General features: G+C 33.5%; 1 protein-coding gene across 3 annotated transcripts in view; it reads left to right on the top strand.

Moving 5' to 3' along the window:
- Nucleotides 1-26,932, top strand: part of LOC138713759 (uncharacterized) — a 567,666-nt gene that overhangs the window by 506,067 nt on the left and 34,667 nt on the right. The window contains exon 5 of one of the 3 annotated variants that reach the window (XM_069846151.1): nucleotides 18,596-18,721. The exons of the other annotated variants lie outside the window; for them this stretch is intronic. Within the exon in view, the coding sequence (XP_069702252.1) occupies nucleotides 18,616-18,721 (106 nt within the window). The 5' untranslated portion in view covers nucleotides 18,596-18,615. The remainder of the gene's footprint in view (nucleotides 1-18,595; nucleotides 18,722-26,932) is intronic. 3 annotated transcript variants of the gene reach the window in all.

The raw sequence follows: 26,932 nt of genomic DNA, 5'->3' as shown, positions 1-26,932 counted from the left end.
TCGTTATCGTTTGTAATAACTGTAAATGGCTAAAATACAATAATTTGAATAATATTATGGGACAAGGAGACGTTTGTAGTACTATAAATTGTAAGAAAAATAGGTTAGAGTTATCCTTCCGAAAGATTCAGGAAGGTGAGTTTATAGAATATAATATGTATTTCATGAAAATAATATATAAACCTTATGTATTTCATATTTCAATAGTGAAAGGAAGGTGTTAATTTTTTCAAAAGAACACGATATCAGAAGTACAATACATGTTATGGTCTGCTAGGGAAAGAGTCTGTGATGAGGCGATAGTAGCGATCCTGGTGGTGAGCAACTATCTATGGCTGCATATTTCAGCTGTTTACGTTTGCATATTTAGTAAGTATTAAGCTTCGTGACTGTATATACTAGATGTGTTCAAACTCTGACACTAACTCGACATGTCACTCACTAACTCGAGGGAAAATACAAGAATAATGCAATTCCAGAAGAAAATATGAGTATATTAATAAGTTCACTTAATGCACTTGAAGGAAATATGGAAGTCCCAGACAAAACGATGATTCTAAAATTCAATGCCTTTGTCCTTCACTTCATGGAATGACCCTTACAATATGTGAACTGGGAATATTGATAACATCATGGAAAAGAGTTTTAGCCTGTAAGATACTTACAGTAGATGGTTTTAATGATGGAGCTGTAGATAATTTTATTAACGTAGTTTGTATTGAGTACCAAACAGGATTTTCTGCCTCCGTAAGAGAAAGGAAATTTGATTTGCCTGAACTCGGGGCGATATTCCCTTGTTGCAGCGAAGCTCTGGATTATTGCTCGTTACGGAGTTCTTGGATTGCTGGTGAACCCGCTTACCTCGAAACTGCTATCTGTGCCTGAAGTGAGATCTGTATGGTCGTCTAGAGGTAGATACGGCACAGGGCAAATCTACATTCAAACGAGTTGTTTGAATTTATTCTCTGGCTATTGTATGTTGGGATACAGGGTGTTTCCATAACTACGACCTAAATGTATACAAGCGAGAGTTCGAAAGAAGCAATATGAAAGTAGGAATTCGTATTTGGCAGGGTTCCGTTAGGAGTTATAAGCCGTAATACTTGTTGTTAGTAGGGCCCGGAAGTTTATGTCCTAATAAAACTACTAAATATGCATGCAAATATACCCTTGAGAAGTGCGAAATATACCAATAAACGTGTATATTGCTCTGCCGATTTAATAAAATGCGTTCGAGTCTAAAGAAAGCAGAAACAGTACAACGTGGTCTGTTGTTGTGACGAGAATCCAAGCCCCCGCATAACGGTAAGGCATCATGTCACAAACACGTTCACGTCTGAGTATTTCTGACAAAGTAAATATCGCCTTGAAAACGGCGCAAATATTAAGGACATTGCTGGAGATTTTAAGGCAATATTTATTTATTATTCATTCGTTCGTTCATTCATTCATTCATTCTGTGATGTTCTGGTAAAGGGGGATGTCATTTTTTTGTGCAGATGGAATTTTGTTCCCCAGATGAACACATAAGTTAAATTATACAAGTGGGTCTGCAAAAATCAAAAGAATACTAGCGTTTGATATGTTTTATTTGTGTAGAAAATAATTTGCAATAATGATGCGAAGTTTAATTTTCATTTATCTCCAAAAGCATATTTATTACTTATCTCCCTGTACCCAAAAAACACCATTCATTCACGTACTCATTTATTTTATTTATTTATTCATTCATTCATTCATTCATTCATTCATTCATTCATTCATTCATTCATTCATTCATTCATTCATTCATTCATTCATTCCGTTTCCAAAGAAACATTTATTTATTTTTTTTTTTTTGGATTAGTGCATACGTGAGTAAGTGAGTGCTGTGTTTTTTTTAGGTAAAGGGAGATAAGTCATAAAAATATGTTTGAAGATGAATGGAAATTAAACATCGAACCCTTGACGCAAATTATTTTCTATACAAATAAAACATCAAATGCTAGTATACTTTTGACTTTTGCACACCCACTTGTATAATTTAACTTGTGCGTTCATCTGGGAAACAAAAGTCCAACTGCACAAAAAAAAAATGGCTTATCCCCCTTTATCCGAACATCACAGAATTAATAAATAGATAAATAAATAAATAGATAAACAGACAGACACAGACAGATAGATAGATAGATAGATAGATAGATAGATAGATAGATAGATAGATAGATAGATAGATAGATAGATAGATAGATAGATAGATAGATAGATAGATAGATAGATAGATAGATAGATAGATAGATAGATAGATAGATAGATAGATAGATAGATAGATAGATAGATAGATAGATAGATAGATAGATAGATAGATAGATAGATAGATAGATAGATAGATAGATAGATAGATAGATAGATAGATAGATAGATAGATAGATAGATAGATAGATAGATAGATAGATAGATAGATAGATAGATAGATAGATAGATAGATAGATAGATAGATAGATAGATAGATAGATAGATAGATAGATAGATAGATAGATAGAGATATATAGATATATAGATAGATAGATAGATAGATAGAGATGTATAGATAGATAGATAGATAGATAGATAGATAGATAGATAGATAGAGATGTATAGATAGATAGATAGATAGATAGATAGATAGATAGATAGATAGATAGATAGATAGATAGATAGATAGATAGATAGATAGATAGATAGATAGATAGATAGATAGATAGATAGATAGATAGATAGATAGATAGATAGATAGATAGATAGATAGATAGATAGATAGATAGATAGATAGATAGATAGATAGATAGATAGATAGATAGGTAGATAGAGATGTATAGATAGGTAGATAGAGATGTATAGATAGGTAGATAGAGATATATAGATAGATAGATAGATAGATAGATAGATAGATAGATAGATAGATAGATAGATAGATAGATAGATAGATAGATAGATAGATAGATAGATAGAGATGTATAGATAGATAGATAGATAGAGATGTATAGATAGATAGATAGAGATGTATAGATAGATAGATAGATAGATAGAGATGTGTAGATAGATAGATAGAGATGTGTAGATAGATAGATAGAGATGTGTAGATAGATAGATAGATAGATAGAGATGTGTAGATAGATAGATAGAGATGTGTAGATAGATAGATAGAGATGTGTAGATAGATAGATAGAGAAGTATAGATAGATAGATAGATAGATAGATAGATAGATAGATAGATAGATAGATAGAGATGTATAGATAGATAGATAGATAGATAGAGATGTATAGATAGATAGATAGATAGAGATGTATAGATAGATAGATAGAGATGTATAGATAGATAGATAGAGATGTATAGATAGATAGATAGATAGAGATGTATAGATAGATAGATAGATAGATAGATAGATAGATAGATAGATAGATAGATAGATAGATAGATAGATAGATAGATAGATAGATAGAGATGTATAGATAGATAGATAGAGATGTGTAGATAGATAGATAGATAGAGATGTGTAGATAGATAGATAGATAGATAGAGATGTGTAGATAGATAGATAGATAGAGATGTGTAGATAGATAGATAGATAGAGATGTGTAGATAGGTAGATAGAGATGTGTAGATAGGTAGATAGATAGATAGATAGATAGATAGATAGATAGAGATGTGTAGATAGATAGAGATGTATAGATAGATAGAGATGTATAGATAGATAGATAGATAGATATGTATAGATAGATAGATAGATAGAGATGTATAGATAGATAGATAGATAGAGATGTATAGATAGATAGATAGATAGATAGAGATGTATAGATAGATAGATAGATAGAGATGTATAGATAGATAGATAGATAGATAGAGATGTATAGATAGATAGATAGATAGAGATGTATAGATAGATAGATAGATAGATAGAGATGTATAGATAGATAGATAGAGATGTATAGATAAATAGATAGAGATGTATAGATAGATAGATAGAGATGTATAGATAGATAGAGATGTATAGATAGATAGATAGATAGAGATGTATAGATAGATAGATAGATAGATAGATAGATAGATAGATAGATAGATATAGATAGATAGATATAGATAGATAGATAGATAGATAGATGGATGGATGGATGGATGGATGGATGGATGGATGGATGGATGGATGGATGGATGGATGGATGGATGGATGGATGGATAGATGGATAGATAGATAGATAGATAGATGAATAAATAAATAAAATAAATGAGTACGTGAATGAAGTAGGAAGTTTTATATTATGTCCCGGTATCATTTTATATAGCTATCTTCAAGGCAAGAGACACGAAGGGGGGAAAAATTGTGATGGCGAATAGTGATGAGGAAATTAAATTGGCGACAAAAGTGAATCTGACAAAATGTTGCAGTGGCAAAATGTAATATGTGACGAAATTACGGGGTGACGAAATATCGGTGACGAAAATTCCGGATCCTTATTATTATACCCTCCAGGAAAAAGTATGAAAATGCATCAACTTCCGGGCGCTAGTTGTTAGAATACGAGCAATTACAGTGCGACCATGTTAACAAAACACTGTACCTTTAAACACTTTTCACATTTTATTTTTTTTTTTAATTTTGGGAAATGAAATTTTTAAAATTAAAAAATCCTTGAAATTATTATTGAAGATTCCTTTACAACTTGCTGTATGTATTTTCATGTTTTACAGATCTATTAAGGATGGAAAAAATAAAATGAAGGGATATGTAATGTGTTCAAAGGTACAGGGACATCATTTTATTTTTACTTCAATTTTTATTGTACCTGCGTTTCTAAATGTACTTCCTTGCTAACGTCAGTCACACAAACTTACGGCCGCTGTTGCTAGCAGTGAAATAAACAGTACAAAGTACAGTGTGTTTCAGAAATATGTTCCATTTTCTATAGAAGAAAAAGCTTATATTATTGAAGTTTATTTTCACACAAGTATGGTGTGTTGCATAACTGAATTTATCTGTTTGGACTGAGCACAAGTGAAGATTAGAGTTACCGAAAGTACGGTACCCTATTAATATGGTACGGTACTTAACAGCATTATTTAAACAAGAGTTTTGTTTTACTGTTTTTAGGTATGAAGGACGATGATGGAAACTGGAATTACAATATAACCGAATGTGAACAATTTTTCTTTTTTTTCTACAATTTCCTGATTATATCATTACGGGATATTTTAATATTTTCGTTGAAATGTCATTAATCTGGTAGATAAATTTAGTGTACAGAAAGGAAGAAAAGTGTAAGATGGCCAACAAAGGTGACAGAAGATGCTGTAGGAGATGCTAGAGAAAGGATGCAGCGAGATCTAATAAGTCGGTCAAGAAGATAGCTGTAGAAATTGGGGTTTCTTACGGAAGTGTTCACAAAATTCTCAGGAATGAATTATGTTAGTAGTATGCTGAATAAAGTAGACATTACATAATGTATATAACCACCGGAAGACTTGAATTGTGAAAAAAAATTGTTACTATTCTACTGTTTTTTGATAAAATACTGTAAAGTAATGACCAAACTAAAAATCTTAATACTATATTTCCCTGTAACTAAATGGATACACTACTTTTCTCTCCTCCTATAGCTAGTAAAATGATTTGTTTACATATTGCACTAGCAACTCCAAACTCCTGTAATGGAAGGGGGTAACAGTGTTTCCGAGTATAGCCAGGTTAATGTTAAAAATGTTGGTAAAAATAAAGTGATGTCCCTGTACAACAGGATCATGTACCTTGGAACATACACTCTTTTAAATTGTAACACATGGAATATAGGAGGGAATATAGCTGTAAAAACTGACAATCATATTTAAAATGTATTTGCCATCATAAACCAGAGCAGGCTTCTCTGATTTAGATTTTATTTCCTGGAGAAGCAATAACTGCTTCAACAACTTTCTTCAAGGCATCCGGATCAATTGGGGATCTCTTTAATTCCAGACTTACTTCGTGACATGACCTTAAAATAAAAGAAAAACAAAAACCGATAGTATCGTGTAATTTGGAACATGTTCCATGGTACAAGATGTTTTGTGTTCAAAGGTACAAGAGGGTGCACGTTTAAAAAAATATGGCTGCGAAAATTAGAGAGTCAAATAAATCATGGAAATTAAAATATGTTATTACTAACCAGATGATAGGGAACACACCGTACTTGAAAGATATTAACAAATGCAATCTGGTTTTGTGTTAGAAAACATACATCAATGAACGAAATGTTTACTTTTGGTACTAAAAAAAAACTTCTTTTTCTACGGAACTCACACTTTGTAATAAATCAAACTGAAACTACGACCAGAGCTACTTAGCGGCTTTCTCTACAATCTACTTCATTTTGAGTCCTCTAGGTAGCAGCAAAAATTAAAAAACAAAAAATGTTCAAAGGTACACTATGCTAAAGGTACAACAGTCTCCCGTATTGCAGATCATGCGAAAATAAAATCTTACCTTGTTGGTTGCACTTTAAACCCTTCGTTTTTCTGAACCGACACATGCGAGGCCCTTCTCTCACCTCGCATGCGTCGGTTCACAAAAAAACCAAGGCTTAAATCAATGGAACGGCAAGCGCTCCAGGGGTGTCCTCTTCATCTTCATCTTCATCTTCGACATCACTTAACTCAGAATCACCACTTTCGCATCGCAAATTTATTATATAACACTGAATTTACTTACTTACAAATGGCTTTTAAGGAACCCGAAGGTTCATTGCCGCCCTCACATAAGCCCGCCAGTGGTCCCTATCCTGTGCAAGATTAATCCAGTCTCTATCATCATACCCCACCTCCCTCAAATCCATTTTAATATTATCCTCCCATCTACGTCTCGGCCTCCCTAAAGGTCTTTTTCCCTCCGGTCTCCCAACTAACACTCCATATGCATTTCTGAATTCGCCCATACGTGCTACATGCCCTGCCCATCTCAAACGTTTGGATTTAATGTTTCTAATTATGTCAGGTGAAGAATACATTGCGTGCAGTTCTGTGTTGTGTAACTTTCTCCATTCTCCTGTAACTTCATCCCGCTAAGCCCCAAATATTTTCCTAAGCACCTTATTCTCAAACACCCTTAACCTATGTTCCTCTCTCAGAGTGATAGTCCAAGTTTCACAACCATACAGAAGAACCGGTAATATAACTGTTTTATAAATTCTAACTTTCAGATTTTTGGACAGCAGACTGGATGATAAGAGCTTCTCAACCGAATAATAATACGCATTTCCCATATTTATTCTGAGTTTAATTTCCTCCCGAGTGTCATTTATATTTGTTACTGTTGCTCCAAGATATTTGAATTTTTCCACCTCTTCGAAGGATAAATCTCCAATTTTTATATTTCCATTTCGTACAATATTCTGGTCACGAGACATAATCATATACTTTGTCTTTTCGGGACTTACTTCCAAACCGATCGCTTTACTTGCTTCAAGTAAAATTTCCGTGTTTTCCCTAATCGTTTGTGTATTTTCTCCTAACATATTCACGTCATCCGCATAGACAAGAAGCTGATGTAACCCGTTCAATTCCAAACCCTCTCTGTTATCCTGAACTTTCCGAATGGCATATTCTAGAGCGAAGTTAAAAAGTAAAGGTGATAGTGCATCTCCCTGCTTTAGCCCGTAGTGAATTGGAAAAACATCAGATAGAAACTGACCTATACGGACTCTGCTGTATGTTTCACTGAGACACATTTTAATTAATCGAACTAGTTTCTTGGAAATACCAAATTCAATAAGAATATCATATAATTCGTTAAGCAAAATTAAACATTACTTGGACAAAGTGGCCAATTATCTCTTAAAATTTGTTGGTTAGATCCTGTCACACCGTATAGTTTTGGAGAAAATTCAATCTCCTTTTTAAGTAAGATAAAGCATAATGAACAGCTGGCAATCTCTACTAAGTGGCCCTGAAGACATCGTGTATGGATACTAAACATTGCACAGGAACCTCTATCTCTCTATAGTAGCTACTGCCCGATCCTCAGGAAAGTGACATAGCCCCTTTTACAGTTGTGATCTGTTTGTGGCGTTGGGAAACACTTCTCTCTGTCGCCTCTCTCCGTGTTGTGTGACTGAAATCGTTCTGGAATGGGAGGCGAGAAATAGGCAGGGAACGTTATATCAATCAAAACTTTTCCAGAAGTTTGAGACAGACGCCGTTAATATTGTAATAAGCACTGACGTCAGCGTCGACGGGAATAAAAATGGTGGATAGTTTAAATTCAGCATCTCGTATTCAGAAGTCGTAAACTCGTATTATGAAGCCGCATAGAAAATGCATTCTTTGCTGCTCAGAAATTTTCAATGGCCAGAGGGACTCTTCCCGAATTCAGGTAGAAAATTACTTTCGTATTTTTATGATCCAATTGTATACTGGGTGTTCATTTCAAAGTGTGTCATGACGTCATTGTTGATGATTCAGCGATTTGAAGCGAGTTTCAGCTTTTATGTCAGAGTAGTTGCCTATTAATCAAGGCGTTCTTCAATCTGAACTTGAGAACGTGTACGGTATAACTTGAACGTCGTAGCAACAGATGGCGGTCTGTACGGTCTGTGTGCTACCATAACCTTTTTCGAACTGTGTTTTGCGCGGCCAAGTCGTACGCAGGGTATTTTTTATCATCGGTTGCGTACGGCAATATTCCACAACACAAATCAAATGCTCTGTGTCCATGTTGACCGTCGAAGTTAATGTCAACAAATACGTAAGTAATCGTCTTAACCCTCTCCGCATATCTCGACAGTAAGAAAAAAACTCACCTCAGTACATGTTTCGAAACAGTTCACATTCCTGCCACTACCGGCGTTACCGTACGTATCGGTAAGTACTCTTCAGAATGAACGCCGTACTTGCTAGGCAACTTCTCTGGCACATAGGTAATACACCTCTGCGGAAGTGTAGGAAGATTGAATTCTTTAGGCTTATCGGCTAGCCACATGGCGGCATACAGCGAGCCATGACACAGTTTGAACTGAACACCCAGTATATACAGGGTGTCCCATTTATCTTGTGCACCAATTATAACTTTTTTTATTTGAATAGGTATTGGAATTTTTGTTTTTGAGCGTTATGTTGTAACGAGGGGCTAACATGAGTGTGGAGATTAGGTGCATGTAACTACATTATGATACAAGATACAAGTGACGTCATCAATTTTTCAAATAGAACTACATACTTTAATCATGTTACATTGATTACACACATGAAGCCGGATGGTCTATGGCGAGTCCTCAGCCTCACTTCATTTCACCCTCTTTGGTCTGATTACCTGGTTGGGTTTTTACCGAGGTTTTCCCCAACCATAAGGCAAATGCCGGGTAATCTTTTGGCGAACCCTCGGGCGTCTCATCATCTCACTACAGCTCGCCACAATATTGTAAAAAAAATTGTAGAAAATTAAAAAATTGTAAAACTGTAAAAATTGTAAAAAATGGTAAAAATTGTAATTGTAAAATTTTGACTTGTTTCACAACTTAAAGCTTCAATGCTCATGTAAGATCTATGGAATATAATAAATGAAAAGAAAATAAGACGAGTTCAAAAATGTATCACAATGTCACCTTCCTAATCAATAACAACAAAACGAAACAAAAACGTACTTCCAATGTGATAATGTTATGCTTTGAGAGTCACAGAAGATATTGAAAATGGTGTAATGCACATTCAAAGGCGTTTCCCGAAAGACCGTATGACTGCATGGCACGTTGGTGGCTGAATGGACACACAATCCTGTCGATTGCGTTGCTGCATGTCGTCTGATGTTGTCAGAATGTTCTGGTACACACTGTCCTTTACAGTTCCCCAAAGGAAGATGTCGAGTGGCGACAAGTCCGGAGAACGTGCGGGCCACTGTAGTGGATTGTGACGTCGACAGTTGTTGTGGTTTGTTTACATGTTAAGACAACAAACACACAACACACGACGTGTATGGACGTCGGTCGTCTTTCGTTTTGTGTAAGTTAATGCACAAGATGAATGGGGCACCACAACAAACGGCACATTCTGATGGCATTCATCTTCCATTTTGTTGTTGTTATTGATTGGGAAGGTGATATTGTGATACATTTTTGAACTCTTCTTAATGTGTGTAATCAATGTAATATGATTAAAGTATGTAGTGCTATTTGAAAAATTGATGACGTCACGTGTATCTTGTACCATAATGTAGTTACATGCACCAAATCTCCACACTCATGTTAGCTCCTCGTTCTAACATAACTGAAAAACAAAAATTCCAATACCTATTCAAACAAAAAAGTTATAATAGGTGCACAAGATAAATGGGACATCCTGTATATACCTAGTATATAGAGAGGAAAGGTTAATTCATTCATAGTTTTCTGCCCGAGGGTATTCCTTTCACTGCAAAACCAGCATTCTCCATTCTTCCGCCTTCCTCTTAGTCTACGCATGTGAACTATATATCTTAATGTCGTCTATCATCTGATATCTTCTTCTGCTCCGAACTCTTCTCTCGTTCACCATTCCTTCCAGTGCATCCTTCAGTAGGCATTTTCTTCTTAGATAGTGACCCAACTAATTATTTTTTTATCTTCCTGATCAGTTTCAGCATCATTCTTTCTTTACCCAGTCTTTCAAACACAGCTTCGTTTCTTATTCTGTCTGTACATTTCACACGCACCATCCTTCTCCATATCCACATTTCAAGTATCACGAGCAGCATAACATTTCACGCAATTACACCTGTCACTTTTTTCCGAGGATTACTTTATCTGTAACACGAATGTCAGACAATCACATGACAAATCCTCGGTCTCATCTCGCCAAATAACCTGGTAGTTTATACAGCGTTGTTAAATAATCAAGTAAAATATATTCACTGTCCATAATATGTAAAGAAAGAGCATGACATAGTTATATTTTGAATATTGAGAATGGTTTGAGTGTTTACTAAATAATAAAGCAAACTTACTGCATAAAAGACAGACTAGCTAGAAAAATTTGATTACAGGTACCTACAGTTTGTTGATTCCAATCAACGTTCAGTCATTTCTGCAACATGTCTTTCACATTCTGTTCATTTCCGAATAAAGATCTTTAAATTTATATTAAATTTTCCACTAAGTTTTACTTAAGTATTCAGATTCGTTTCACATTAATTGTATAAAAAAGTAAAACTTTTCTCCTAAAAGTGAGTCACAAACTTTCAACAATTTCAGTATTTCCACAATAGTATTCCTAACTTTTCATTTGAGAGGTTTCCCTGCCTCTGAGTTTACGGTTGAGAACGGTGAATTATAGAAGAGCGTTAAAAATCTCTAGCGTTGTTTCTTCTGAAGGGGAAAATAAACCGTGAGTTCGATACCGGATCGTTATACGTGCAGAACTCTATGCTGAAAATCTTCAAGCCAGCGTTTGTCATCCTGCGAAGTTTCCAACTTTGCTCATAGCTGTCTGTCTTTGCGTCTCTAACAAAACTGTAGATGTCTCTACAAGACACCGTCTCGTGAGATCGGAGAGACCTCTGACAGACAGTGCAAGCAACGAAGTATAAGATAAGTCTGGCGGACTGTCCTCAAGAAGAGTGATGTGATATGTTGAAATGTCCTGTTAAGTGTGCATATGCAGCTGTTTTCTTGTTGAGTTACCTTCAACAGAATTCAACATCATTGTGCCAGAGTGGAGGTACTGCGTCTCATTCCATTCTCCATTGCCTTTTGCACTCATTTGCATATTTCCATATCGATGAAAACAGAACATTTAGACTAACGTCTCTATAACCGCTTTAGAAACAAACGGACTTTTATGTGTTTATAATGCAATAAATATGTACGTATTTTATTCTACGACGCTTTATCAACATCTTAAGTTATTTAGCGCCTGAATGAGATGGTGATAATGAAAGTTTCCCAGCATTTGCTCATATTGGGTAGTGGGAAAACCCCGGAAAACCTCAACTATGTAACTTTCCTCATCCGGGAATCGAACCCGGGCCACCTGGTTTCGCAGCCAGACGCGCTGACCGTTACTCCACAGGTGTGGACTGTATGTATGTATGTATGTATGTATGTATGTATGTATGTATGATGTACTGTACTTATGCGCCATTTATGTATGTATGTAGTCGGCCTTGGTAGCGTAGTTGGTATAGCGTTGCCCTTCTGTGCTCGAGGTTGCGGGTTCGATCCCGGCCCAGGTTGATGGTATTTAAATATGTTTAAATGCGACAAATTCGTGTCAGTAGATTTACTGGCATGTAAAAGAACTCCTGCGGGACAAAATTCCGGCACACCGGCGACTCTGATATAACGTCTGCAGTTGCGAGCGTCGTTAAATAAAACATAATTTGTTTTTGTATGTATGTATGTATGTAGTCGGCCTCAGTAGCGTAGTTGGTATAGCGCTGGCCTTCTGTGCTCGAGGTTGCGGGTTCGATTCCGGTCCAGGTCGATGGTATTTAAATATGTTTAAATGCGACAAATTCGTGTCAGTAGATTTACTGGCATGTAAAAGAACTTCTGCGGGACAAAATTCCGGCACACCGGCGACGCTGATATAACGTCTGCAGTTGCGAGCTTCGTTAAATAAACCATAATTTGTTTTTGTATGTATGTATTTATGTATGAGCTATGTATGTATGTGTGTATTATGTATGTATGTGTGTGTATGTATGTATGTACAAAGTGGATGGTAACCTCTGCACCAAAATGAAACTTGTAATAGATCATGAGGAAAGATTTGAAAAGTCTAAGTCAGTTTTTTCTCTAATATTCATCGTTTTAGAGGAAATCGTTATGTTTCTATGAAGCATTTGGCAACATCACGGCTGCTGCAATAACTCTAAGCAAGCGCGGTCTGCACTCCTTACCTTCCCCTCCCCCTCTGCTGCACTCAGTCGGTAACACGCGACGTCGCTGCGTTGCAAGATTTATTTCAACGACTTTCGCTATTATTCAATTTAAATTCATGGCTAATCGGTTTAATTTGCAAAAAAAAAAAAAAAAAAGATTCAAGACATTAACCATTAGGTTATTTTTATCTATCTGCTTGTATACCAATCAACCATTTCTGTCGGGCCGTTACCGCAATAGAGCGCTGCAAACACTGGGCAAAGACTATTTTTTTCCTACCTAACAGTGCTTCATCTAAGGAAAGTGTAATATAAGTTTTGTTATATTTAACATGTAGAATCACTTCTTAAATTTTGGTGCAGAGGTTACCATCCATCCTGTATACTTAATAGGACGTTTCTGGGGACATGTAACGTATTTAGGATATCCCTGTACTCGTATTGATTTCTTACTCCGCATTGCTCGTTCCTGAAAGCAGAAAGTAGTAATTATTATCGATCTAGTTATGTTTGTGTAAAGAAATGTATTGCGTGACGTTTCTTTGCTGTGTTTGTCAACTTCATAAATGAGCGTTCCTCAAGTAGTCTTTCAGAATGACAAATTCTCTTCTTCGGAATCCGTTATTATTATTATGATTATTATTATTGTTATTATTATTATTATTATTATTATTATTATTATTATTATATTCCCTTCAATTTCGTAACTATTCTCATCAGAGTATAGCCATTCTGGGCAAACTGGGAATTTCAATGAAAAAATCTTTTTCAGAAACAGCATTTATTTATTTAATTTATTTAATTTATTTATTTATTTTATTTATTAATTTAATCTATTTAATTAATTTATTTATTTTATGTATTTATTTTATTTATTTAATTTATGTAATTTATTTGTTTTATTTATTTATTTAATTTATTTATGTTATTTAATTATTTATGTATTTATTTTATTTATTTACTTATTTATTTATTGATTTCATTTATTAATTTAATTTTTTCTATTTAATTTATGAATTTATTTATTTTATTTTATTATTTATTTATTTTATTTAATTATTTATGTATTTTATTTATTTTATTTATTTACTTACTCATTTGTTTAATTAATTTATTTATTTAATTTATTTATTTTGTTGTTTATTTTTATATATCTATTTATTTAATTAATTAATTTTATTTATTTACTTAATTTATTTATTTATTTTATTCTATTTATTTTATTTATTTATTCATTTATTTATTTAATTCATTTATTTTATTTATTTATTTATTTTATTTATGTATTTAATTAATTTATTTTATTTAATTATGTATTTATTTTATTTTATTATTTATTTATTTATTTAATTATTTATTCATTTATTTATTTATTTTATTTTATTATTTGTTTGTTTGTTTGTTTAAAGACATAAATAAGATTCTAAATTTAAATATTATAATGTTTTATTTTCAAAAATAAATTATTTTAAAAGTTTTATGGACACTGAATCTAGGTGGTCTTGGCTAGATAATAGGCACTGTTTTTTCCCCTAAAGTTTGCAGCACTTATTCATAGAGAGATCAGCTGTTAATGTATGTTTTTCAAGGAGTTATTGTTGAAGAAATATTTTGAGAGTCTGAACTGTTAATTCCAGAGCTCCAGAATAAAGAAACTTTTTACTCTGTGCTATAATCTTTCTGCCATTTATTTTCAGTAGTTTGGGTTTAATAACAATTTCAGCTTTATAGTTCAAGTGAATATTTTGGCTTAGAATACTGTATTACAGTTGTTTTGAAACTGGAAAAATGAAGGACATTAACTCTTCTGTAACATTCATGACAAAATGTGTTTATTAGAGATGAACAAAACTAACTGCCGCTCTCGCTCGCTGAGTTCATTGCATTTGTCTTTCGAGTCTCGTCTCGTCTCGTCTCGTCATTCTCGTGCGCTTCGAGTCTCGCTCATCATTCTCGAAATAGCATTTGGTCGGCGTGGAAAGATTTCGTAACTTTGAATAACATACATCATTGAAATAAATATTTGTGTGCCTCGTTTTATCGTGACAACGCTTTTTAGTTATTTTAGCACTCTAATTATTGTATTATTTGTGTCTTTGTTTTATGAAGAACTTTAGATAAGGACTCAAATAGCCATAGTAGCTGACGTGTCCTTTTTAAACCCCACTATCTGTCTATCTTGAAATAAATAACATTATAAATGTTTAAATGACACCAAAATACAAAACAGAACAGTATCTTAGTTATCAAAATGTTCTGGTTCTATTATATATTACTTATGGTTATATAAATAGAAAAAAATTCTCAATTTAATTTGCATTTATAAGAAATATAAACCATAACGTTAATATCTTTTTACTCGAGATTGCACACTTGATCTCAAACATATGAAAAGAAAATTCCTAGCCTTTTAATAAGGGCCTAGTAATTAAATAAAGACTGGGGAATGGATTATTATGCACTGAAAGATAGAGATGATTTTCAAATAAGCTACTTAATTGTTTATACATATAATATAACAGTTGCCAAAGTAGATAAAAGTTCAGTCATGTATAAACAACTGTGGCGATTCAAGGCCGCTTGACGTTCGGGACTGCGGGAGTGATCAATCTCGACGTCTCGAACACTCACAAGCAGTCTTTACGTCAAGGACGCGACACATACAACATTGTCGTGCGGGTTTTCGGCTTTGCGGGCGCTGTTAATCTTGCTTTCTCGATCGTTGTTCATCTCTAGAGTGTACATTCGTGACCTGGAAGAAACATCTATAAAATATTTCCCGATTATGTTTTTGTGAACTAATTGGATGCCATGAGATTTCCATATATTTCACATGGACGCTATGAGAATGAATATATTTTTGCTTGAGGCAGAGATCTGAGTTTTACACGTTTTGTTAATAAGGTGTGAATTGAGTTCACAAATCTTGTAACATCCGTAACGGAACCTTTTATTTATTTCCTGCAACAATAAAAAATATACCACAGCTTTTTTTCTGTAAAATTACACTGATCTTCTAAATTGATTCTAATAATAAAAGTTGATAGAAGTCATTTCATTTTCAGTATATACTGTTTGAAAATAGTAAAAATGTAACATCTGTGACTACTAGAATAGTTGAGTAGTAGTGTTGCTTGCAATTTGTGCTGTGACCTAAATCCATTGCTTGCTATTGATCTACATTTCAAGGAAAATTAAGCCTTCTGGATTTACTCAGACACTCAATACAGGGTATGTGATGATGTTCTCCCCCCTTTTAATCCAGCGCTCTGTGAACTCTTCTCGGATTAAATATCTCTCTTGCGAAACATTGTCTGTCTATGCTGCTGAGATTTTTAAAACCCGAGTTAGACTCCCAACATACTTCGTGTCTTTCTCGTACGATCTAATTTTTTTTTTTTTTTGCTTTACATGTTACTACAGCCACTTGAGAACTAATACAAAAGCATATAACATTGAATTGCGAGTAATACACCGGACGCCTAAAGCAAGCCATGGTTGAGTACTGGATTGCCTATTAGTCCACTTGTTTGTCCGTCGTATTAGCTGAAGTTCTACCAACCTCACATAAAGAAATTCCACTGTGTATCCATCCAGTGTCATGTCAAGAATTATCAGTTAATGGAATTTTATTAGTGTGTTTGGACGAAGTGTTTCAGCACTCAGACCTTTAATATTTAAATATGAATCGCGAAAAATAGCAGAGAAATTATTGCTCTGGAACTTTCTAACGGTAACCAGATCTACATACACGGAATTTTGCAAATTGTTAAAAAAGTATAAGGACAGACAGAACTCGAGTCTTTCAAAAATCAGTGTTTATGGCAAAAGGGGCGTAGAAAATATTTAATTATATAGTCAAAACTGGCTCTCAGCAACAAAATCAGACATAAAACATGAAAAAGAATTTCATCGAGATTTGTGTATATTGTTGGTACATGCCAACATCTCTTTCAACAATATTTCAAATCGTTTCTTGAAAAAAGTTTTCTTTTGATACGTTGCGAATGTACCTTGTAATTCGATGAATTTAATTGTCAAGAAATGTGTTTTATGTAAGTACTGTATATTTTTTTGTTTTCTGCTCACACACAAATTATTATTTTATATTGTTAAAACTGTACAGCAGAGTCCGTATAAGTCAATTTCTGTCAGATGCTTTTCCAATTCACTGTGGGCTAAAGCAAGGAGATGCACTATCACCTTTACTTCTTAATTTTGCTCTAGAGTATGCCATTAGGAAAGTCCAGGATAACAGAGAGGGTTTGGAATTGAACGGGTTACATCAGCTGCTTGTCTATGCGGATGACGTGAATATGTTAGGAGAAAATCCACAAATGATTAGGGAAAACACGGGGATTTTACTTGAAGCAAGTAAAGAGATAGGTTTGGAAGTAAATCCCGAAAACACAAAGTATATGATTATGTCTCGTGACGAGAATATTATACGAAATGGAAATATAAAAATTGGAAATTTATCTTTTGAAGAGGTGGAAAAATTCAAATACCTTGGAGCAACAGTAACAAATATAAATGACACTCGGGAGGAAATTAAACACACAATAAATATGGGAAATGCGTGTTATTATTCGGTTGAGAAGCTTTTATCATCGAGTCTGCTGTCAAAAAATCTGAAAGTTAGAATTTATAAAACAGTTATATTACCGGTTGTTCTTTATGGTTGTGAAACTTGGACTGTCACTTTGAGAGAGGAACATAGGTTAAGAGTGTTTGAGAATAATGTGCTTAGGAAAATATTTGGGGCTAAGAGGGATGAAGTTACAGGAGAATGGAGAAAGTTACACAACACAGAACTGCACGCATAGTATTCTTCACCTGACATAATTAGGAACATTAAATCCAGACGTTTGAGATGGGCAGGGCATGTAGCACGTATGGGTGAATCCAGAAATGCATATAGGGTGTTAGTTGGGAAGCTGGAGGGAAAAAGACCTTTGGGGAGGCCGAGACGTAGATGGGAAGATAATATTAAAATGGATATGAGGGAGGTGGGATATGATGATAGAGACTGGATTAATCTTGCTCAGGATAGGGACCAATGGCGGGCTTATGAGAGGGCGGAAATGAACCTCCGGGTTCCTTAAAAGCCAGTAAGTAAGTACTGTATATCTTTTCTTCGCTCACACAGAAATTATTATTTTATATTGTTAAAGCTTGTATAGTACAATGTAAATTGAAACATGTAATCCTAGGCATTTATTTTGTGCCCTACTGTGACTGAATGTTTACATGTTGAGTTAAGAAGTAACTGCACTCTCAATCTCCCATTCGCCTTTATCTACACAATACAGTGGTCAGTGCGTTCGTAACTTAATGCGTTTGGGCATCCTGATCCGAAGTCTGGTTATTACATGTCACCGTTGAAGGTGAATGTAGAAAATATCGGAGAGGTGCTTTGTCTGGTAACGTTTCTTATAGCGGACAGCAGGCTATGGACCATCTATACCCAACGTTTCCAGAGTGCAGGAACGTACTACGGAGATTCGTGGATTGAATTTGACAGTCTTTCTTTCTTCCTCTTCTTCTGTCGTCTTAAGGAACAATATCATATTTTATATCTCCATTTTTTTTGTGTGTATTACCTGGAACTACAATTGTGTACTTAAGATTTTTTGTGTTGCAACGCAACTTTGAGTGATCGACGATGAATTTGAGATGTTTGTGATAATGTGGCATGTGGAATTATGGATGTGTGTAGAGAAATGATTGAGTGTTGTGTGATGTATCCCTTGCAGAGAATTTTACGTTAAGAAAAATGAAGGTGAGCCCCAGAACGACAGGAGGGGGCGCAGTCCCCGGTGTTGTACGAGGCGCTAAGCACTCCCACCCCCGAGGGGGTAGACGGTTGACTCGCAAATCAGGTAGGGGCTTTGCCTCGTCCTCTCCCAGCCGATCCAGTCCATATCCATATGCACTTAATGCACTGCAACATTGCGGCGTATTTTAACACAATAGTGGCATGTTAGGTCTGACCACAAACATATTTGTAGTAAATGCTGCTTTAAACAAATCGATCTCTGTGCAGTATTTAATTTGTGCAACAATATCAGCGCGTATTTATTATAACAGTATAAATGTATTAGACCCTACAGTCTGGTATCATTTCAGCTTAACACATATAAGTACCTAGTTATATCTGAATTATATTCTAAAACACACTCATATTTAAATTTTAACCCTGTAAGGATTCTATTAATACTTAAAAAATCAAACTAATTTAATATTTTTCATATCTTCTGGAAATTACGATAGATTCTCTTTTTTTCTTTGCGTGCTTTACTAGGTGAACCGAAATCATTTAAATTATTTATTTTTTAATATCTGAGCTTTTTGCTTATATTTCCAAACCTAATAATTATTGACTTGAGAACGACATATAGTTTACTTTTGATGTTACAAGATATACAGGGTGATTCACGAGGATTTACCGTCACTTACGGAGCTTATTTCCGAAGACATTCTGAGAAAAAAATGTTATATTAACATTTGTCCTAATGTCAATATTTTCAGAGTTACATTAATTTGAAGTTGTTAATAAAATATCATTTTCTTTAGTTTTAAGGGTAAAAAAATATTACAAATAGAGAATGACCTATTCAGAAATATCACTCTTTAATTGGCTAGTGTTCTGAAGCTAAAAATGTGTAGCTATAGTCCCATCGCTATAATTTCCGGCAGCCAATCACGTTGCAGGTCGGCTACATTTAAACGTGTGCGTCTTGTGATTCGCTGATGAAGACATTATGCATTTCCTAAGGCTCGATAAATACTTAATATAATCGCCCGCCGTTTTGGCTCTTTCGTTGCGTCCGCAGAATGCACACGAAGACATTATTTGCCGCACAAATTTTTGCTGAATTACATTGCGTTTGATTTATTATCATAGGACATGATAATGTTTAACGGTGTGGCAAATAGATTCCTCATCTGGTAGCTCGGCAACGAAAGAACAAAAATGGCAAACGATACTACCTACCTAGACTTTATAGAGCCTTCACTTCCTAAGACATAAGCAAAGAGGAGGAGTCACGCCGGGAATAACAGCGCCGCGACTATAATTGCTTTGTACACATTTTGTTCGTCAATTTTTAATTAAAAAATACACACAAAAATTATTACAAATCATACGACTTTAGGAACTTGATTCTTTATCATTTAATTATGTATCCCAATGTACAGTCATAAACAATTTATAAGAGTGGCGTGATTTGTAACAATTGTTATAAAAGCGTAAGAAGAATGTAATTTTGTAGTTAAAAATCGAAAAAAAAAATCTGTACGAAGCAACTATGGAATTTACAACACATTTTTAGCTTCAGAATACTAGTCAACATTCTTTATCTGTAATATTCTTTTACCCTTAAAACTAAAGAATAATGGTATTTTACAAACAACTTCAAATTAGTGTAATTCTGAAAATATTGAGATCAGGACAAATGTTTATATGACATGTTTTGCTCAGAATGTCTTCGGAAATAAACTCCGTAAGTGACGGTAAATCCTCGTGAATCACTCTTTATAGTTCTGTCCATAGTTTACATTTTTTTTTCTTAAATGGACATTTAATGTAAACTACATTTCCAAGAAAATCTTTGTTTAAAAACTCTTCCTATGGAATTTTTTAAAATAATAATCTAAGTTAATCATATACAGGGTGTTTCACAATGATTACTCCTAATCTTTAGTTGTGATAGAGAGGGCACGTAATGAAACAATCTCTTTAATGATGTGGTGTACTTAAATGCTTCCGTATCGAGATGATACGATCAAATCACAGCTATTTCGTTGAACCTATTATCTATGGCCCATGACTGTTTTTAATTCTGTTTCAGCTGTTCTAATTACCATGGAAACAGTTGAAGGTGATTTGTTTTGTTGTATATCACAAAAAAAGATTGTCAGACTTTTTTTCTAAATTTCCAATAATTAAAAATACATCAGTTTACAAAATTGTTGAATTAGCAGACATGCATATGGCATATGAAGCAGCTTACGGCAATGCTAATGAGTACTGAGGCAAGGCGAATTTATACGTAGCAACATCCTCAGTTTCATATTCCCTGTCACACAACATTTTCAAAGCTACCGGTATGTAAACATCTTTGAGATAGTGGCTATTCCCTAGTTACTTTTCACGTTTAAATTATTTGGAATCCTCATTTATTTCATATCATTATAACTCGACAGGAAGAATTTTCGGACACTACTTTATTACAAGAAAATGTTTTATTATGTGCCCTCTATCACATCTGAAAATTAGGAATGATTATTCTGAAACACTCTGTATATACTTTCAGATTTTCGTGTATAATAAAGAATATGTTTGGCTTATTTTATTTTATACTGTTGGTTTCCTTTGAGCCACCGACGTAATCAGAGATAAGAAACTGATCTGATTTAGGGCTTAGGACCTAAGTTCAATTCCCGCATGGGCTGATTACCTGGTAGGATTTTTTCTGAAGTTTTCCCTAACAGTAATACGAATTTCAGATGTTCAGTCTCGTTTCACTAAAATGTCATTTCGTTATCATATTAAAACAATTTGTTTCTTTTCAAACATAAGCTCTTCTCAGACTTTTTGTCGTTACTTTTTAGGATCTCGGTTGACAGCACTGGTACAGCCCGAGATCTGAATCTGTTTAACAAGTTTAATGTAATTTATCTTGTTTTAAAATTTCCCTTTAGTATTCGCGGTCTGTACAAGAACTGCATTATTCGCTTGCGACGTAAAACACGTACGTTGAAGCTTAATTATTATAAATAATTAAATATGAAAATACATAATTAATTTACTCTCTTTGGATGTATAAAAAAGTTCTACATAAACCGACTTTCAATTCTAAACAGTTTCTGCTAAAAATTATATTACTTGCCTCTTTATTAGAATTTTAATAAATTAGAGAGACTTTTACGTATACAGTTGCAAAAAATAGTTATAAATCTGTTAATACTTAAATTGCAGACGAACAAAATGTTGCAGCCATAGATTCGTAATTTGACGAAACCTAATTTTTATATGGTTACTTATAATACATACTTTACGAATATTCTAAGTTGATGTAAGTAACTTCGAGGTATATAGTTCCTTTCTTTTGTCACTGATGCATACTATGTGGAAAAAAGGTTTATGTTTGCAAATAACTATGATGCACACGTTAAAAAAAATAAATTAGGCATTCAACCTGCTTAAGGGGTTAGGTACAGCTTACAGCAGTAAAATTTTGGAAATAGTCAACATTTTCTTCCTACATTACTGTATCTTATACTATAATGAAAGTTAGTATGTGTAAAATACAAATATTTTCACGATTTAAAAAAAATTATGTATATATATTTTTTCAAAATTCAAAGTGGTGTCAGTTCACTGTGCAGTGATGAAGCGTTTCCCTCATAACTCAAAAACTTGTTAACTTTTTCATGTTCTCTCTATTTTAGTTTATTGCTGAAATTCATATTTACAATAGCTTGTTCTTTCAATTACATTCCTTAATAAGTGTATTTTTTGTGATAGAAGAAAATACTGATATTTGATCATTTTTAAAAATGAATTTATTTTTTATCAGACAATCTATCAAAGGTAGAGAAGTGACTTTGCATCATATTATAGATATGACATGCATAACTGCACATAAAACATTTCGTCAGAGAATGGATAGTTTTTGAGTTCTGAAGGAAAAGTTTATGTATAAGTTTTCTGTGTAAGAGAAACAGGAAGACATTGAATAAACGTTGCAAGTGTTTTGATATCAGTTTATTCAAAACAGTGCCTTAGAAATGTTAACATTTCATCCATATGCATTTATTTCCTGAATATATTTTATAATAATAATGTATTTAATCTGACAGGATTAAGGCCATAAGGTCTTCTCTTCCATCCTACCAGATAGCACATATAAATACAAAAAAGAAATACAAACACTGATGAAAATGATACAAATTAAATTAAAAGCCTATAGAGGGTCAACAGAGTCAAAAGTACATTATAGTGCTCTCATCGAGCTAATACAACGAAAAGAAAGAAAACAGAGATAGCAATGATGTTATTGATAACCGACAATAATAATAATAATAATAATAATAATAATAATAATAATAATAATAATAATAATAGCAATAATAATAATAATAATAATAATAATAATAATAATAAATACATTACATATTAATTTTCAATTTTACAACAGCATAGTTACAATATTTACTATATGTCATGGGTTAAGGTGAAGTTGCGCAACCTGACATGTGTTCAACAAACAATTCCACGAACTAGAATGTGATTTTTTAATTTAAATTTGAATTTTGATATTGTCCGACAGTCTCTGACGTGGTCAGGGAGAGAATTCCAGAGGCGTGGAATAGATATGCTGAAAGATGATGAGTAGAAGGATGTTCTGTGCAGAGGAATAGAGAGAAGGTACATGTTCCGGGTTCGAGGTAGTGAAAGGTAAACAAAACGAGATGCTAGGTAAGAGGGTGTGGAGGTGTGGATGATTTTAAATAGTAATAAGACATCATTAGATTTTCCCTAGATTGTGAGACATTTGTTTCGTACGAAATCCAAAGAATATGAACTAGCGTTAAAACATACAGTCGCGTAGTAACTGAAATTCTTTTGTACGCGCTGAATTGTTGCACTCTGAAAGTACAGCAGATTATCGCAGCTGTAGGCTACAAGAAGGAGATACAACGTTGCCTCAAAGTTCATTTTATGTCTACACAGGTGGTGCCTACATAGTCTTTACTGGACTATCAGACGTGCCTTCCACCGCCATAATATATGGTTCATTTGATACAAACTTTGGTAAATAATTCTTAACCAAACGCTGCATAATGTACAACTACGTTCAGAGATACCTAACCTAGAATGTTCAGATCGTGTAAGCGAACTTTCTAACCACAGAATGTCAGAACCAAAGATTTTATATAAATGGACAAACTTTGAAATAGTTCCTTAAAATAGGTGATACGATTATCATATACTCACTAGTCGAGCTTTAAATCAAAGAAAACTAGCCACTGAAATCCATATTTATCTGTAAAGTAAATTAAAGACTTACAACGCATCCTTAAAATAATATATTTTTGCGTTTCTAAAATATTTAAATCCACAAAATAATAGTGGTAACAATAACATAAAACTCCATTATTTATTTATTTATTTATTTATTTATTTATTTATTTACTTATTTATTTATTCATTTATTCATTTATTCATTCATTCGTTTATACGTTTTTTGTGTTTATTTATTTATTAATTCATTCGCTCATTCGTCCATTGGTTTTTTGGTTATTTATTTATTTATTTAATCATTCAGTCATTAGCTAATTCGTTCATTCGTCTTTTGTTTATTTATTTATTCATTCATTCACTCGTTTATACATTTTTTGTTTGTTTATTTATTTAGTCATTCATTCATTCGCTCGTTCGTTCATTCATCTTTGGTTTATTTATTTATTCATTCATTCATTCATTCATTCACTCGTTTATACGTTTTTGTTTATTTATTTATTTTTTCATTCATTCGCTCGTTCGTTCATTCGTCTTTGGTTTATTTATTTATTCATTCATTCATTCATTCACTCACTCGTTTATACGTTTTTGTTTATTTATTTATTTTTTCATTCATTCGCTCGTTCGTTCATTCGTCTTTGGTTTATTTATTTATTCATTCATTCATTCATTCATTCACTCGTTTATACGTTTTTGTTTATTTATTTATTTTTTCATTCATTCGCTCGTTCGTTCATTCGTCTTTGGTTTATTTATTTATTCATTCATTCATTCATTCACTCGTTTATACGTTTTTGTTTATTTATTTATTTTTTCATTCATTCGCTCGTTCGTTCATTCGTCTTTGGTTTATTTATTTATTCATTCATTCATTCATTCATTCATTCACTCGTTTATACGTTTTTGTTTATTTATTTATTTTTTCATTCATTCGCTCGTTCGTTCATTCGTCTTTGGTTTATTCATTAAGTCGTCATTCATTCATTCATTCATTCGTTTATACTTTTTTGTTTATTTATTTATTCATTCAATCGCTCATTCGTTCTTTGTTTATTTATTTATTCAATAATTTATTAATTAATTCATTCATTCATTCATTCATTCCCTAATTCGTTAATTCTTTTTTGTTTATTCATTCAATCGCTCATTCGTTCATTCGTTTTTGTTTATTTATATATTTATTAATTCATTCGCTAATTCGTTCATTCTTTTTTGTTTATTTTTATTCATTCATTCATTCATTCATTCATTCATTCATTCGCTAATTCCTTCATTCGTTTTCTGTTTATTTATTTATTCATTCATTTCTTCATTCGGGCATTCGTTTATTTGTTTGTTTATTCATTCATTTATTTATTCATTCGCACATTCGCTCATTCGTTTATTTATTTATTTATTCATTCGCTCATTCGGGCATTCGTTTATATGTTTATTTATTTATTTGTTCATTTGTGCATTCACTCATTCGTTTGTTCGTTTATTTATTTATTTACTTATTTATTTATATATATATATTTATTTATTCATTCACTCGTTCGGGCATTCGTTTATTTATATGTTCATTCGCTCAATCCTTTATTTGTTTATTTATTCATTCATTCCTCATTCGTTTATTTGTTTATTCATTAATTCATTAGCTCATTCGCTCAATGGTTTATTTGTTTATTAATTCATTCATTAGGTCATTCGTTCATTCACTCATTCGCTCATTCATTCATTGACTTATTTATTCATTCATATATTCATAACATACTCTACATTTTACCGTCCGTATGGACAGGTACCGGTGAATAGTATATACATAATATTTCTCACAGGATAACACTTCTGACGCAAAGTTTGATTTAGCACATTAATTTTACATACTGATGGCAACACTGACTTATGTACGCCATCTATTCTTACAAGTAATAAGTAATGCAGCCACACTTACATGAACAAATGATCACGGTCAGCCAACTTTGAACGCCAGTGTACGATTCACATGACACTGTTTGAAGTAGGGGAGAGTCGGGTAGTATCGGACATCGGGTAATATCGGACAGTGCGTTTCTTTCATCTACCACCATATGGTAGTACCTGAATGACACGGTTACGTTTCTCTATGCGACATCACAGAAACGTAACCATGTCAATCAGGTACTACGTGTGGTAGATGAAAGAAACTCACTGTCCGATATTACCCGATGCCCGATACTACCCGACTCTCCCCTATATAAAGAATTACTGCAATAACCAATTCCCCAATTCCTATCATGTCTAAATTCCAAACTCCGGACCTTCCTCCACGAGGCATACTCTTTTAAGATTTTGAAAACCGTTTTGCATGGGTCTGCTCGCACGAAATAGCCTAACGTAAAATAATAATAGGTTCGATATTATATTATAGTGTACAGTGGGGGGTGGGAAGCACCCATCCCTTGTCTAACACATGAAGCTTGCATGTTGTAATCATCAGCTGTAAACTTGCAAGATTTGCATATACTGATTGCTCCGAAGACTAACTCTGCTTGAGATGTATCTCACCGTGCCTTCAGGTGAGAGAGTGTCTTCTTGCTCTTTGTTGATTCATATTGTCGGGGAGGCACTTTGTACATAAAAAGCGAAGGATCATATAACCAGAGTCCACAAAATAAAGTAACTTGGGTATCGCTTAAAGGTGAGGATAACTCATTAGATGTAAATCTCGTTAAAAGGTTCAGTTACAGGAAAAAAGTGTTTAAAACATCAAAGAAAGCGAGTCATCGACTGGGGTTATTTATTTCATATTTATTCATCGTAATTTATCCCCTCTTACTTTGTTGGCAGCAATTATAAAGTTCAAGAGCTTGCCTTTGAAATTGTATCTTTGCTTACCCCATTAACCAGTCTTTTTCATCTCTTGACATCAATACGGATTTTGCATACTTTCGATTTTCATTTGTCAACAACGCTCCGTTTCTAAGTGACGGTAATTTAAATCGCTACTAGAATCTTATGAAATTTCAATCAACCCGATAATAGTACATTATGCAACGAGCCTATAATGATAGTAATTAAGACGCAAGTATGTTTGTTTATG

Source organism: Periplaneta americana, chromosome 14, assembly GCF_040183065.1.
Source record: "Periplaneta americana isolate PAMFEO1 chromosome 14, P.americana_PAMFEO1_priV1, whole genome shotgun sequence".
Lineage (NCBI taxonomy): Eukaryota > Metazoa > Arthropoda > Insecta > Blattodea > Blattidae > Periplaneta > Periplaneta americana.
Note: the sequence above shows the minus strand (reverse complement) of the source record. Positions and strands in the feature narration are given on the sequence as shown.